The sequence below is a fragment of the Sorex araneus genome, chromosome 4 (assembly GCF_027595985.1).
Source record: "Sorex araneus isolate mSorAra2 chromosome 4, mSorAra2.pri, whole genome shotgun sequence".
Classification (NCBI taxonomy): Eukaryota; Metazoa; Chordata; class Mammalia; order Eulipotyphla; family Soricidae; genus Sorex; species Sorex araneus.
Window position 1 is genome coordinate 139,803,423 of NC_073305.1, and position 14,325 is coordinate 139,817,747.

The window sequence follows — 14,325 nt, forward strand, 5'->3', positions numbered from 1 at the left end:
AACAAAGCAAGCCTATCATGAGCTGCATTATCATTTTCAAGCAAAGGGAGGCCAGAGGCATGTATATTTTAATTGATTTATTTATTTAGAAGACATTAATTCTCGATCTGAGGCTGATTTTCAAACCGTTTGCAAAGCGCGGCTCCATTGTTCGCCGGGCGCGCAGGCCCCGCCCCCTGCTTTGTGTGCGGTGCGCGGATTGGCCGGCGCGCGCGGGGGCCGCGTCAGCGCCCGCGAGCCCATTCATCTGTGCACTTGGGCGTTGGACCCCGCATCTTATTAGCAACCAGGGAGATTTCTCCATTTTCCTCTTGTCTACAGTGCGGCTACAAATCTGGGATTTTTTTATTACTTTTTTTTGAGAAAAAAAACTACACTTGGGCTCCTTTTTTGTGCTCGACTTTTCCACCCTTTTTCCCTCCCTCCTGGGCTGCAGATTTTTTATCTCTTCGACTAAAATTTTTTTATCCGGAGTGTATTTAACCGGTTCTGTTCTGTCCTCTTCACCACCCCCACTCCCCCCTCCCTTCGGTGTGTGTGTGCTGCTGCCGCTGCCGCCGCTGCCGCCGCCGCCGCCGCTGCTGCTGCTCGCCCCGTCGTTCCACCAACCGAGGCTCTTTGTTTCCCCCCTTGGATCTGTTGAGTTTCTTTGTTGAAGAAGCCAGCATGGGTGCCCAGTTCTCCAAGACCGCCGCGAAGGGAGACGCCGCCGCGGAGAGGCCCGGGGAGGCGGCTGTGGCCTCGTCGCCTTCCAAAGCGAATGGGCAGGTAAAGTCTACCTGGGATTCTGGGCATTTCTCCGGTGTCTTTCTGAGCCTCGGCGCGTCCCCCTTTCCCCCGGCGCCTTCGGCGGAGAGGAACGCGGCCCGATTCCCATCTGAAAGTTGGATGGAAAGCCAGAGCCTCAATTGTCCGTTTCTCATAGGAGGGAGCGTGGGGTGGGGGGGTCTCCCTGCACCCCCCAGAGAAGGGGTTCCCGGAGAATCCTGGCTGGTTCGTGTGTAGATGAGAGGGAAGAAGTGATAAAATTGTCTAAAATGGCGTGTTTGGAGCTTGGCAGAACGTGACTAGCTAGGTGCTACGGCCCCCCGCCACCCCCCGCGGCCAGGTTGCGTTCGGCTTTGGTGGGCACCGAGGTGTTTGCGTGGCTCCTGTGTTTATTGTCGAGACTGGGTCGCTCCGAGGTTTCGGAACTGGTGTGCTTGTGTGTAGTGGCGGGGTGTGGAAGTGGGGGGGGGGGGAGCGATGGGGATGGCGGTAGAGAAAGGCGAGGGAAGGGCTGTCGTATTGTACAACCGAGGCGGCGTGCCCTGGGTTCTTGGAAAGGTGGATGGCAGGCGGCTTGGAGCCGGCCAGAAAGGTTTCAGTCCCTTTCGGATGGAGCTTTCCCACAGTTCTAAATCATGATTCGCAGCTGTCTCGGGAATTACACACACCCCCGACTTTTTAAATTGTATGCCTGGGGTGGCAAGCCTGTGGCTCCTTAACAGAAGAAGAAGGGGGGGGGAGGAAGGCAATAAAAAAAAAACCTGTCCAGATGGTCAAGAGGCCGCTCGTGTGCTTCCACTGGGACTGCCCGGGTGCGTGGAGAGCGCCACTCCCGGGGCTCGGGGCCACCCAGACACTGGCCGGACCCAGGCGGGCGGATGGCCACGGCTGGGTGGGCGCATGAGGTCGGCCATGGGTGGCTGCTTCACAAACACTGGGCACCCACCACGCCTCTTTTCCTAGAGGCAGAGGCGGTGTGGCTTCGCCGGCTCTCCTCTAAAGTGGAAGGCGAGCTCTTTGCCAAGAGGTTCTGAACCCGTTAAAAATGCAAAATGAGTCGCCGGGGTGCGTCCCGGGCCTCGGAGAATCCCGGGCGGAGGTGGGCGTGGAAGCGGCAGAAGCGAGGCTGGAGAAAAATCGCGGGGTCGCCCCTGTCTCCCCCACCTCCCGCCTCGTTGGTTTTCTGCCGACCTGGACACCGGGAAGCCACCTGAGCTTTTTTTGTTTGTGGACTCGGGGCTGCGCGGCGATGGGGCTCGGGGGCGCCGCGGCCGGCGGGCAGGGCCTGGCTCGGCTGGGAGGGGTGGCCCGGCGGCCCCGCCCTGCCGCGGCGCCCCGCTCCGCACGGTGGAGGCACAGCGCCCCCTGCTGACCTCGGGCCTGCGCGGCCGCCGGGCCTCCGCGCGCGCGCGCGTTCCCGGCAACTTCTGGCTGCGGCGCTGTGGTCCCTCGGGGAGTTCTGGGTGTTGGGAAGAGGCTTTGGGGGGTTTGGGGGAGCGAGGAGGCTGTGTGGCCTGGGCGCAGACCACCGGCCTTGGCCGGCTCCGCGCCTTCTTTCCAAAGGGCTTTTGGTGTATCCTGTAATTACGTGGCTGCCTCTTCCCCCCCCCCCCACCCAAAGCCCGCGTGGCCAAGGGTTCGGACGGGTATTCCCGTGCTCAGCTTTCCACGACGTTTCGGTCCCGGCCCTTGGGAATCTTTAGGGCATAGTGTTGAGCGATCGCGGGCCTAACGTCTCGGGGGCTCCCCTAGCGACCCTAGCTCTCATTCCTCATGCAACGCTCTTTGGGTGTCCCACCAGCCCTGCGTCCACCTTGTGTGGCGGTGGCCGGGGCGCTCAGCAGGGGGATCCCAGAGGGGTGAACGCCGGACCCTCCCGAGCTGGAATAGGGCCGGGAATGGCAGCAGCTGGGCCGCTTTTTTTTTTTTTTTTGAAGTGACCCTCCCGCTTTGTGTGTCCCGCAGGAAAATGGCCACGTGAAGGTAAACGGCGACGCTTCTCCCGCGGCCGCCGAGCCGGGCGCCAAGGAGGAGCTGCAGGCCAATGGCAGCGCCCCGGCCGCCGACAAGGAGGAGCCCGCGGCCGCCGGGAGCGGGGCGGCGTCGCCCGCAGCGGCCGACAAAGAGGAGCCCGCGGCCGCCGAGGCCGGGGCCGGGGCCGGGGCCAGCCCCGCCGAGAAGGAGGCGCCCGCGGAGGGCGAGGCCGCCGAGCCCGGCTCGCCCACGGCCGCCGAGGGGGAGGCCGCGTCCGCCGCCTCCTCGACGTCGTCGCCCAAAGCCGAGGACGGCGCCACGCCCTCGCCGAGCGGCGAGACCCCGAAAAAAAAAAAGAAGCGCTTCTCCTTCAAGAAGTCGTTCAAGCTGAGCGGCTTCTCCTTCAAGAAGAACAAGAAGGAGGCCGGCGACGGCGGTGAGGCCGAGGGCGCGGCCGGCGCGGCCGGCGACGGCGGCAAGGACGAGGCCGCGGCGGGAGCGGGCGAGGCGGCGTCCGGGGAGCCGGCGGCCGCGGGCGAGGAGGCGGCGGCGGCGGCGGCGGCGGCCGCGGGCGACGACGGGGCGGCGGCGGCGGCCGCGGGGGGCGACGCGCAGGAGGCCAAGGCCGACGAGGCGGCCGCCGCGCCCGAGAAGCCGCCGAGCAGCGAGGAGGCCAAGGCCCCCGAGGAGCCCGCCAAGGCCGAGGAGAAGGCCGACGAGGCCGGGGCCAGCGCCGCCGCCGCCTGCGAGGCGCCCTCGGCCGCCGCGGGGCCCGGCGCGCCCCCCGAGCAGGAGGCCGCCCCCGCCGACGAGGCCGCGCCCGCCTCCGCCTCCGCCAACTGCGCGGCCGCGTCGCAGGAGGCGCAGCCCGAGAGCAGTCCAGACGCCCCCCCTGCCGAGGCGGCCGAGTAAGCGCCCGGGCGCGGTCCCCGAGGATCCAAGAACTTTTCTCCCCCCCACCTCCCCCCGTTTGTTTGTTGGAGTGGTGCCAGGTACTGGTTTTGGAGAACTTGTCTACAACCAGGGATTGATTTTAAAGACGTCTTTTTTTTTTTTTTAATTATTTTCCCTTTTTTTTTTTTGAAGCAGCAAATTTTTGTTTCACCCACCCCCCTCCCTTCCTCCGCCCCACCCCCCACCGTTTTCCCCTTCTCCCCACAGATCCCATCTCAGATCACTCTGTTACCACCATTCCAACAGGTCGAGGAGAGCTTAAACCCCCACCCCTTCCTCTGCCTTGTTTCTCTTCTTTTTTTAAAAAAAAAAAAAGTTTTTTTGCATCAGTATTAATGTTTTTTGCATACTTTGCATCTTTATTCAAAAAATATATAAACTTTCTTTGTCAATCTACGGACATGCCCATATATGAAGGAGATGGGTGGGTCAAAAAGGGATAGCAGATGAAGTGATGAGTGAGGGCCACGCAGGGGAGATCGAAGTGGTGCAGAACATTGCCAAGATAATGTACCACGAGAAATGGTGTAAAAGCTTAGGTTTTTCTGTTTTGTTTTGGTTTTTTGGTTTTTGTTTTTGTTTTTTTTTTAGAAAAAGAAAAAGTTATTACGATGTATTTTGCGAGGCAGGTTTACAACACTACAAGTCTTGACTAAGAAGGAAAGAGGAAAAAAAAAACACCAATACTCAGATTTTTAAAAAAGATCATAGTCTTAGGAGTTCATTTAAACCATAGGAACTTTTCACTTATCTCATGTTAGCTGTACCAGTCAGTGATTAAGTAGAACTACAAGTTGTATAGGCTTTATTGTTTATTGCTGGTTTATGACCTTAATAAAGTATAATTATGTATTACCAGCAGGGTGTTTTTAACTGTGACTATTGTATAAAAACAAATCCTGATATCCAGAAGCACATGAAGTTTGCAACTTTCCGCCCTGCCCATTTTTGTAAAACTGCAGTCATCTTGGACCTTTTAAACACAAATTTTAAACTCAACCAAGCTGTGATAAGTGGAATGGTTACTGTTTATACTGTGGTATGTTTTTGATTACAGCAGACAATGCTTTCTTTTCCAGTCGTCTTTGAGAATAAAGGAAAAAAAACTTCAGATGCAATGGTTTTGTGTAGCATCTTGTCTATCATGTTTTGTAAATACTGGAGAAGCTTTGACCAATTTGACTTAGAGATGGAATGTAACTTTGCTTACAAAAATTGCTATTAAACTCCTGCTTAAGGTGTTCTAATTTTCTGTGAGCACACTAAAAGCGAAAAATAAATGTGAATAAAATGTACAAATTCGTTGTGTTTCTTTATGTTCTGATAATACTGAGACTTCTAAGTCTTGCATGCCATCAAAATTTTTTGTGGTTTTTAATCTGAGGTTTTCAAAGCCTGATATTCATAGCAGTGTCAGATTACATACAGAAAGACCTGACAGCATTCCATGTCCAAACTGTTCCCATTTATCCTGCATTTAGATTTTATTTAAAAATGGAACAATTATTTTTACTGTAGTCAGTATCACGTCAGAATAAATCATTCATTACAAAAGTGGTGTCACCTGCAGAATTATTAAATGTCTTATATGAACATTTTACAAAAGTAATTTTATTTGGTTATACAGGTCCAGAAACTGAAATTTATACTGGCGAGTCAGTTTAATTAAAATTGCATATGAGTCATGAAAAGTGGCCAAATGTATTTCAAAATTGATGTTGTATTACCTGCCGTTGTAATTGCTTAGTGCTGGCTTGTTTCCAAATTATTGCTTAGATTTTGTGTTAAATATTAGTGAAAAATGACTGTGAAAAAGTAATGGTGATGAATGGACATTTTCAGTTTATGGGCCTTTTAATATTTGTCTAAATTCAATAATTACAAGCATTTTTTTTTATTTCTAGTATCTTAGCATGTTATTCAAAGGAAAGGAAGATAATACTTCCTTATGTAGTAATACTTACTAGCTTACTTCCTTTGCTCTTTACCAGCCCAAAATTGGATTATTTTTACTTAATAGAACCCTAAACTGAATTGAATTTTAAGATAATGTGTATCAGAATACCATTGCTTAAGTGCTAAGAAAAATTGTTTGCGCACACCTGCATTGTAGTTTTTGAGCAGTGTGCCTGAAAGGGTTCACAAAGTGAGTGGAACCACATTTATAACAACTGAATACCAAATCTTAGAGAAATAACAAATAGCTATTAATGTGCTTTTAATTGGAATAATGGTTCCTAATAGTTTCTTACCCCTCCTTACCAAACATATCCTGCTAACAAAATCTAACATTGTCTTAAGTGTTCTTTGAGTTGGGGTTTCTTGATCACTGAGGGTGTTTGAAAGTTAAAGGCCAAATCGAGTAACCAAAGGACTGCTTTAATAAGGAATCTTTTCTACATTTCCAACGTTTTCTCAAATACCTACTTGGCCAAGTACAATGCCTGGTTTGTGGTAGGATACGGAAGAAAATTAAAAATGGATTTTAAAAAGTAACTCCTGAATAGTCAAAAATATTGTGTATCCAAGTATCTTGCTAGGTTTGTTCTTTTAACAGCTGGAATTTATTAAAATGCGTTATTTTGATTTTAATCATTGCCTAAAACACTTTGGGTGGTATTTGATGAAGTGGTGAATTTTCCACAGCTGATTAAATGAAATTTTACATTTTCCTTCTCATCCAAAGTTTTGTACATCGCATTGTTTTCTAATGGAAAAAATGTTAATATGGCTTTTTGTATTACTAAAAATAGCTTTGAGATTAAGGAAAAATAAATAACTCTTGTACAGTTCAGTATTGTCTATTAAATCTGTATTGGCAGTATTTATAATGGCATTTGCTATGGTTGTAAAATACTTCCTCTGGATAATAATCATTGGGTTCTATCCCTGTGGCTTGTAAAATAAACTCGCGCCAGCTGATGCAACCAAGCTTCCTAAAATAGGGCTTTTTACAAATTAAATTTTAAAATGCAGGTTTCAGAGAAAAGTTTCAGATCTTAAGTATAAGAGTAGGTTTAATTTGGTTTAAAGGGCTTAGAAGGTTTGACATACTTAGGTTATAAAATATCCATTCAAAGAGAATTAGAATCACAAGTCAATTAAAAATTGTAGTTTGGGGGGCTGGAGCAGGTATAGCCAAAAGACAACAACAACAAAAACCACAATTTGTTTTTTTCCTGAATATGTTTCCAACTTAGGTTAAGGATTGTGGAAAGGATGCTTTCCTCTTAATAGGTAGATCCTTGGATTGATAATATCTGGAATTAGATCCTTGAATTGATAATACTAGGAGTTAGAGAACAATTTATTACCTTTAATCATTCATAGAACAAGTTAAGCCACCCCCTACCCAGCCCCCTTCAACTTCTAAGTTATTCGATATGGACATAGCAAACAAAAATCTATAATGTTTTCAGTGGGTAAATTCAAGGACTCCTTTAAATTATCCCAAGCAATGCTATTTTTAAGATGGAAAAGGAAACCTAAAAGATACGGCTTAGCTCTGTGCTGTTTTTAAAGAAAATAAATATATTATTGACACTAAACTTCTTGGAGAGCCCAGCAAGCTACTGAGAATATCCTGCCCGCACAGGTAGAGCCTGCCAAGGTACCTGTGTCATATTCAATATGCCAAGAACAGTAACGATAGGTCTCATTCCCCTGACCCTGAAAGAGACTCCAATAGTTGGGAAAGATGAATAAGGAGAGGCTGCTAAAATCTCAGGCTGGGAGGATTAGAGACATTACTGGTGCCCGCTCGAGTAAATCGACTAACAACTGGATGACAGTGATACAGTGATTGACACTAAAATACCCCAATATACAGATTCTTCCTCTCAAGTGTTGAATACCAGATTTTTTTAATTACATACGTTTGTCATAAGATTGAGCAAAACTTCTAGAAATCGTAATCCCAAATCTAATGTTTCGATAAAATTAGGATAGAAAGTGTTAGTAAGAAAAAAAAAAAGTGTTAGTAAGAAAATCGGAGTAACTTTCATTAATTACTTTACCACAACTTCCTCTCCCCCAAAAAGTAAAAGGCAAGTAGGTATTCATTATTTAGTATTTCAATACTGCAAGTTTCCTATAATTTGATTACCTGGCTTTTTAAATTATTTTCCTAACAGGGAAAAGTGTCTTTTAGGATTAAGGTATCAGTTAAGGCCTACATGCAATGTTCGGATTCTATTCCTAGGTTGTCAGTGCAATGAGAAAAGGGAAGAGGCTTATAAGGAAATTTATAAATTGTAAGTCCAAGAAAGTCTTCAAAGCAAATGTTAGGTCAAACAATACTGGCATTTTAGAATACCTATCATAAAGAAATACAATGCAAATTGCATATGTAACTAAATTTAGTATTCGTGTTTTTACGAAAGAAGAAACAGATGGAATTAACTTTAATAACCTATTTAACTCAGTATAACCAAAATGTTTGAACATATCTTTAATGTAAGATTATTGATATGTTTTACATTTTACATTTTTTCTCTCATTAAGACTGAAATCTATTGTATATTATACTTAGAATAGATCTCAGTGTTTGGACCACCCACATTTCAAATGCTTACTGGCCACATGTGACTACCATATTGGAAAGCAAGTGTAGATTATTCAAGTCTGAGTCAAGGAATGGTCAAGAGTGTCGAGTTATAGACAGTCTGCCTAGTGTAGCCTGTAATCAACCCCAGGAGTTTCAATGGTTTAGCTTTAGAGCCAACACTTTCTATATTTGAAACCATTTTAAGAAGTTAGGGGGCATTGATGTTAATCATTAATACAATGTGATTCAGAATGGATTTGTTAGGGGCTGAATTATGTCTTCCTACCCCATCTCCACCCCCTCTAATTTATATGTCAAAGTCCTGCAGCACTTTCATAAGATAGAATGTGGCTGTATTTGGAGATAAAGTCTTTACAGCGGTGATTAAGCTTAAGGAAGGCTGTTAGTGTGGTCTCTAATCCAACATGATTAGTGTTCTTACAAGAAGAAGAAAATTGGAATCGCCAAGAGTCCCCAGAGGTGCAAATAAAGAAAAAGAAAAATCAGGTGAGAACTCGAATGATAAAGTAGCCATCCGTGAGCTAAGGAAAGAGACATCAGAAAACACCAAACCTATCAGCAAGTTGATTGGGATTTTAAGTCTCCAGGTCTCTGAGAAAATTAATTTCTCTTAGTTAAGGCATCTAGTCTACAGCATTTCATTATGGCAGCCCTGGCAAACAAATCCAAGATTCCCAGGTTTGAATACAAAAACACACCTCACCTGAGGATGTAAAAATCTTTCAGGTTGAAAATTAAGAGCTTTTTTACTTGCTAACCCCTTTTTCCTCTCAATGGAAATAGAGATAGCTTCCTAGCTTGAGAATTCTTATTTTCTTAGAAAAGAGGGATAGTCTCAAAATTCAAAAGGTACACATCTTGATTCTTTTAGCAATAAGTTGATGGGAAACATGTCTGGAACACAATAAAGAACACTTTCAAAAGTAACATGTAGGGTGGGCTAAAAAAGAAAAAAAAGTACTATGTAATTTTATGTCTGAATTTTTCCATCTCTTAAATTTTTTCCTTGCAGTTTATTAGTAAAAAAAAAAAAAAAACCGAAAAGGGGCGCGGTTCCCCATAGTTTCCACATTATGAATTTTACTGATTGTACCTCATGTTTCCATTTAATATTTTACTTCATCTTTTATATAATATGCATTTTTTGTAAATTAGTCAATAAGTCAAGAGGCTTGATCAGATTGAGGTTCAAAGGACTATATCAGAAGTGATGGTATCAGGAAGTATATAATGTCTGGTTATTTTTCTCTTTGTGATGTTTGATCTTTGTTTAAATCTATTAATTAATTTAGAGTTGACAAATGGTGTTACCCCAATGTAGCATTCCTTTGTCATTTTTTGTTCAGTTGCTTTTATTAAAAGTTTTCCTTCACCAGCCATTCACTCATCCTGAAGTACATTTTCTAATGGTAAGGCAGGATACTTATCTTTTATTTACTAATTTTCAGAATAATATCCCATCAATGTAACCAGTGATACTATTTTTTGTTCAGTATCATTAGACTTTATAGATTTAAGGTTATTTGATGTAAGCATAAGTGCTGTTTCTAAGTCGTGGGAGGTTTTCCTTTAAAGTCATAGAATACACTACATAGAATCAGTTTAAGCTTTTAGTATGATGCTACTTAGAAATGTGTTAGAAGATTAAGTAGGGAGCTCAGAGAGAGCTCAACAATGAATGGATTTGGTGCTTGCATGCAGGGGCCTTCGTTTCAGAACTGTATAAGTACCCTGAGCACAGAATCACCATAAAAGGTAGTTCCTGAGCTGTAGGTAATCTAAAATGAATAGCATTTAAATAGATTTGAGGTCACTTGGTAAAGTATATTTAAGAAAGGAGCCAATGGACTTAGGTGATATTATAAAACATTATAATAAGAAAAATGAATTATCTTGACAATACAATTTTACTCCAGTACATGAATTTTGTTACAAAGGTAGAAAGAATATCTTTTTTTTCTTGTATACTTCCTGATTAAAAACAACAAAAAAGAAAAACTAGAGTTTTGGGGCCACACCCTATAGTGATTAGTATTTACTAATCTGCTCAGGAATCAAGGTCTGGGTATTATACCTGATGCTGGGGATCAATTCTGGATCAGTCTCATTCAAGTCAAATGCCTTAACCCCTATCACTTAATCACTCTCTCTGGTTTCTTCCTGACATCTTTGGTTTGGGGGCATTTTAGTTGGAGTTTAGTTACATGTATTGATGGGAATTGAACCTGCGTCATCCATGTGCAATTACATGCCTTACCTGGTGTGCTATCTCTCCAGTCCATCTTCTTGACTTTTTTAAAGCAAAGTAATTACTAATAACTTTGAAAAATTTTAAAGGAGATTTTAATATTTTTGTTTTTAATTTGTTAAAATATATCATGTGATTTGAAGTAAAATTAATCATAACTTCTATGATAAGCTATTTAAACAAAAAGTCTCATTTTCATAGCATATGAAAGTTCTTGTCTATAAGAAAATCTATATTTTCTTTGACATTCTTAGATAAATAATATGTAATTTTTTATGCCTATTTGTGCTAGGTGGGCTGGAGCAATAGCACTGCGGTAGGACGTTCGCCTTTCACACGGATGACCCGTTCAATTCCTCCAGCCTCTCGGAGAGCCCGGCAAGCTACCGAGAGTATTGCACCCGCACGGAAGAGCCTGGCAAGCTACCCGTGGCGTATTGGATGTGCCAAAAACAGTAACAAATAAGTCTCACAATCAAGAGACGTTACTCGTGCCCACTCGAACAAATCGATGAGCAATGGGATGACAGTGACAGTGATGAGTTTTAGGTAGAAAAGGAATATTTCTTTCAGGCATTTCTGCCATAACTTTTTGAAACTAAAACATATAACAAAGTTATTTTTTAAAAAAAATAGTTTTGAGGGGCTGGAGCAATAGTACAGCAGGTAGGGCGTTTACCTTGCATGCGGCCAACCCGGGTTCGATTCCCAGCATCCCATATGGTCCTCTGAGCACTGCCAGTGGTGATTCCTGAGTGCAGAGCCAGGAATAACCCCTGTGCATTGCCAGGTGTGACCCAAAAAGAAAAAAAATAGTTTTTTTTTTGCTTAGGTCAAGAAGATACATACAAATTAATTGTTCATAAAGCATATTTTCTCCCTAATTTTTATTCCCCTAAACTTTAAATGTATTATTAAAAGTATATTTATAAGTAATATGTACATCTTTTATATATTGAAATACAAAATAGATTATTACTAGAAAACATTGATGATTATACCTCACTATACTTAAATAATTTAATGCTTATTTATTTTATATAAAGCTATATAAAGTATTCATCACATAGAAATATATGTGTTGTAAAATAAAATATTTATGTTACATAGTATAAAAAACAGGCATGACTATGAATCAATATTACTGATATTTTGACAAAATTTATCTATTTTCAATTTCATCATTTTCCTTGATTGCTACTTACAGTCTTTGGGACTTATCATTGTATTTTCTGTTTGTTTTTTTTTTTTTTTTGCTTTTTTTGGGGTCACACCCAGCGATGCTCAGGGGTTACTCCTGGTTTTGCACTCAGGAATTGCTCCTGGCAGTGCTTGGGAGACCATATGGGACGCCGGGGATCGAACCCGGGTCGGCCGTGTGCAAGGCAAACGCCCTACCTGCTGTGCTATCGCTCCGGCCCCATCATTGTATTTTCTGAATGTTTCTTAAGATTGTAGAAAACAATGATTGGATGAGGTTTTAGACTTGTTAAAGAAGGGCTTTTTTCCCAAAGTTGACTTGCTAAAATTTTTTCTGGGATTTTTTTTTATCTGAAGAAAATGAGTATATAATTATCACTGATTAATCTTTTATAAGTAGTGATTATAAAGTGTCCATCATGCACCTCTCGTCTACAAAAAGAAAAAAAATAACAAGATGAAAGCTATTGACTTTCTCTCTTTTTGATTTTCTGTAGGTCTTACTTTCGTTCGTTAAATATTTGTTTATGAAACTATTTTTTAATGAAGGCACAAGATTGAAATGGTAATTAAACTCAGGTTCTAGAGTCAAAGCCTCTGTCACATGCAAACTTTTAATAGTATTATGTAAATTACTTTATCTGACTGCAATGCCATATGTAAAGCTGAGAATAAAGAGTGCCACTTACTAGGGATAAATACACCTTGTCTAGCATTTGGGAAGTAGTCTATGAATGCTTGCTATTATGATTTATTCCATACCTGCAACATATCTGCATTTTGGGGTCAGTCTTGTGTAATCTACCATACTCTTCTGCTCCCCTGAATTTATTTGCAATATTCTTTAATTAAGTGGTTCAAGATTAAGATATTTTTAAAAGGTAGATTTCTATTCCAGACTTCATTTATTGCTTTAGTAAACATTTGGGAAAACCCATCATACTAGAAATCATTTTAAATCTGGGATCAGGGAACATAGAATGGACATACTGCATACCTGAAATCTGTTCTGGTGGGCAGATCTCTATATTTAATAGCTGTATTGTCAATAATACTCCATGATGTGAATTTTAAAATCAAACACAGGCCTCCTGGGGATGTGGCTCAGTGTTAAAGAACCGGATCCAGACCTCAAGCTGGATGACTGGTACTTCTCACATCACTGAGGGCAATCCAATAGCTTTGCCATAGTGATCTTCACCACAAATGTGTAAACTTCAGTGCACCAACACAACCACACTCATCCCTACCCTGGAAAACACAACTGTACAACTCTAATAACAAGGGGATGGGAAAGCAGGTTAAAATAAAAGTGGATTTAAATATCTCATAGCCTTAGTTACATTGGCATTAGATGACTGTAGCACTGTAGTCCCGTTGTTCATCAATTTGCTCGAGTGGGCACCAATAACATCTCCGTTGTGAGTCTTGTTTTTACTGTTTTTGGCATATAGAATACACCATGGGTAGCTTGCTGGGCTCTGCCATGTGGGCGGGATACTCTCAGTAGTTTGCTGGGCTCTCCTAGAGGGAGGGAGGAATCATCGAACCCAGGTCAACCGAGTTCAAGGCAAATGCCCTACCCACTCTACTCTGCCAGATTGAATATTTCATAAGTGTGTGTGTGTGTGTGTGTGTGTGTGTGGTGGTGGTGGTGGTGCTAAGGAACCAAGCAGGGCCTCATACAAGGCAAGTGCTCTGCCACTGAGTGACATTCTGGATCCCAAATTGAATATTATAGAAAAAGTATTTAATGTCTATGTGTATTTTATGCCAACTCTATTTTAATAATACTGTATTTTTAAAAGGCTGAAAAGTAAAAAACCAATAAATAAAAATTATATAAAAATGGTGCATATTCAGGTTATCCATTGTCAGAAATATCAGTGCTATAAAACAATAGCAGTTTATTTTTTCTTTCTCTTTTAATAGCTTGTGGATGTAACTGACATACAACCAACTGTATAAGCCTAAAGGGTACAATTGACTAAATACACATATGTTCAGACCTATGAAATAATCACAAAATCAAGATAATGACCATATCTGTGACATTGGTATTCTGTCAGTAAGAATTAGAGAAGTGTTGCCAGACAGCTTGTTTCTTTTCTTTTCTTTTTTTTTTTTTTGCTGTTTGGGTCACATCCGGCCATACCCAAGAGTTACTCCTGGCTCATGCACTCAGGAATTACTCCTGGCGGTGCTTGGGGGACCATATGGGATGCTGGGAATTGAACCTGGGTCAGTCCAGTGCAAGGCAACGCCCTACCTGCTGTGCTATCATTCCAGCCCCCAGACAGCTTGTTTCTTTTTTTTTTTTGGACTAGTTTTTTTTTTTTTATTTTATCACCATGTGGAAAGTTACAAAGCTCTCAGGCTTATGTCTCAGTTATACCATATTCAAACACCATCCCTTCACCAGTGCCCATATTCCACCACCAAAATCCCCAGTATACCCCCCACACCCAGCCCACACCCCAACTGTATAACTGATGAATTTCACTTCATTTTCTCTTTACCTTGATTACGTTCCATATTTCAACACAAAACTCACTATTGTTGTGGGAGTTATACCCCCAAACAAGATAGCTCTACTAAGGAAGCATTTGATAGT

The 14,325-nt window shown here is 43.0% G+C and overlaps 1 protein-coding gene across 1 annotated transcript; it reads left to right on the forward strand.

Moving 5' to 3' along the window:
• Positions 1 to 229: 229 nt before the first annotated feature.
• On the forward strand, positions 230 to 6,490 carry MARCKS (myristoylated alanine rich protein kinase C substrate). Its single transcript, XM_055136469.1, has 2 exons — positions 230 to 768; positions 2,734 to 6,490. The coding sequence occupies exons 1-2, from the start codon at positions 667 to 669 to the stop codon at positions 3,652 to 3,654; spliced, it is 1,023 nt and encodes a 340-aa protein (XP_054992444.1). The 5' UTR covers positions 230 to 666; the 3' UTR covers positions 3,655 to 6,490.
• The last annotated feature ends 7,835 nt before the right edge of the window (positions 6,491 to 14,325 follow it).

Coding starts and splice junctions, on each gene's coding strand:
- MARCKS (XM_055136469.1), top strand. CDS start 667: ATGGGTGCCCAGTTCTCCAAGACCGCCGCGAAGGGAGACGCCGCCGCG. Junction 769..2,733: donor CTTCCAAAGCGAATGGGCAG/GTAAAGTCTACC, acceptor TGTGTCCCGCAG/GAAAATGGCCACGTGAAGGT.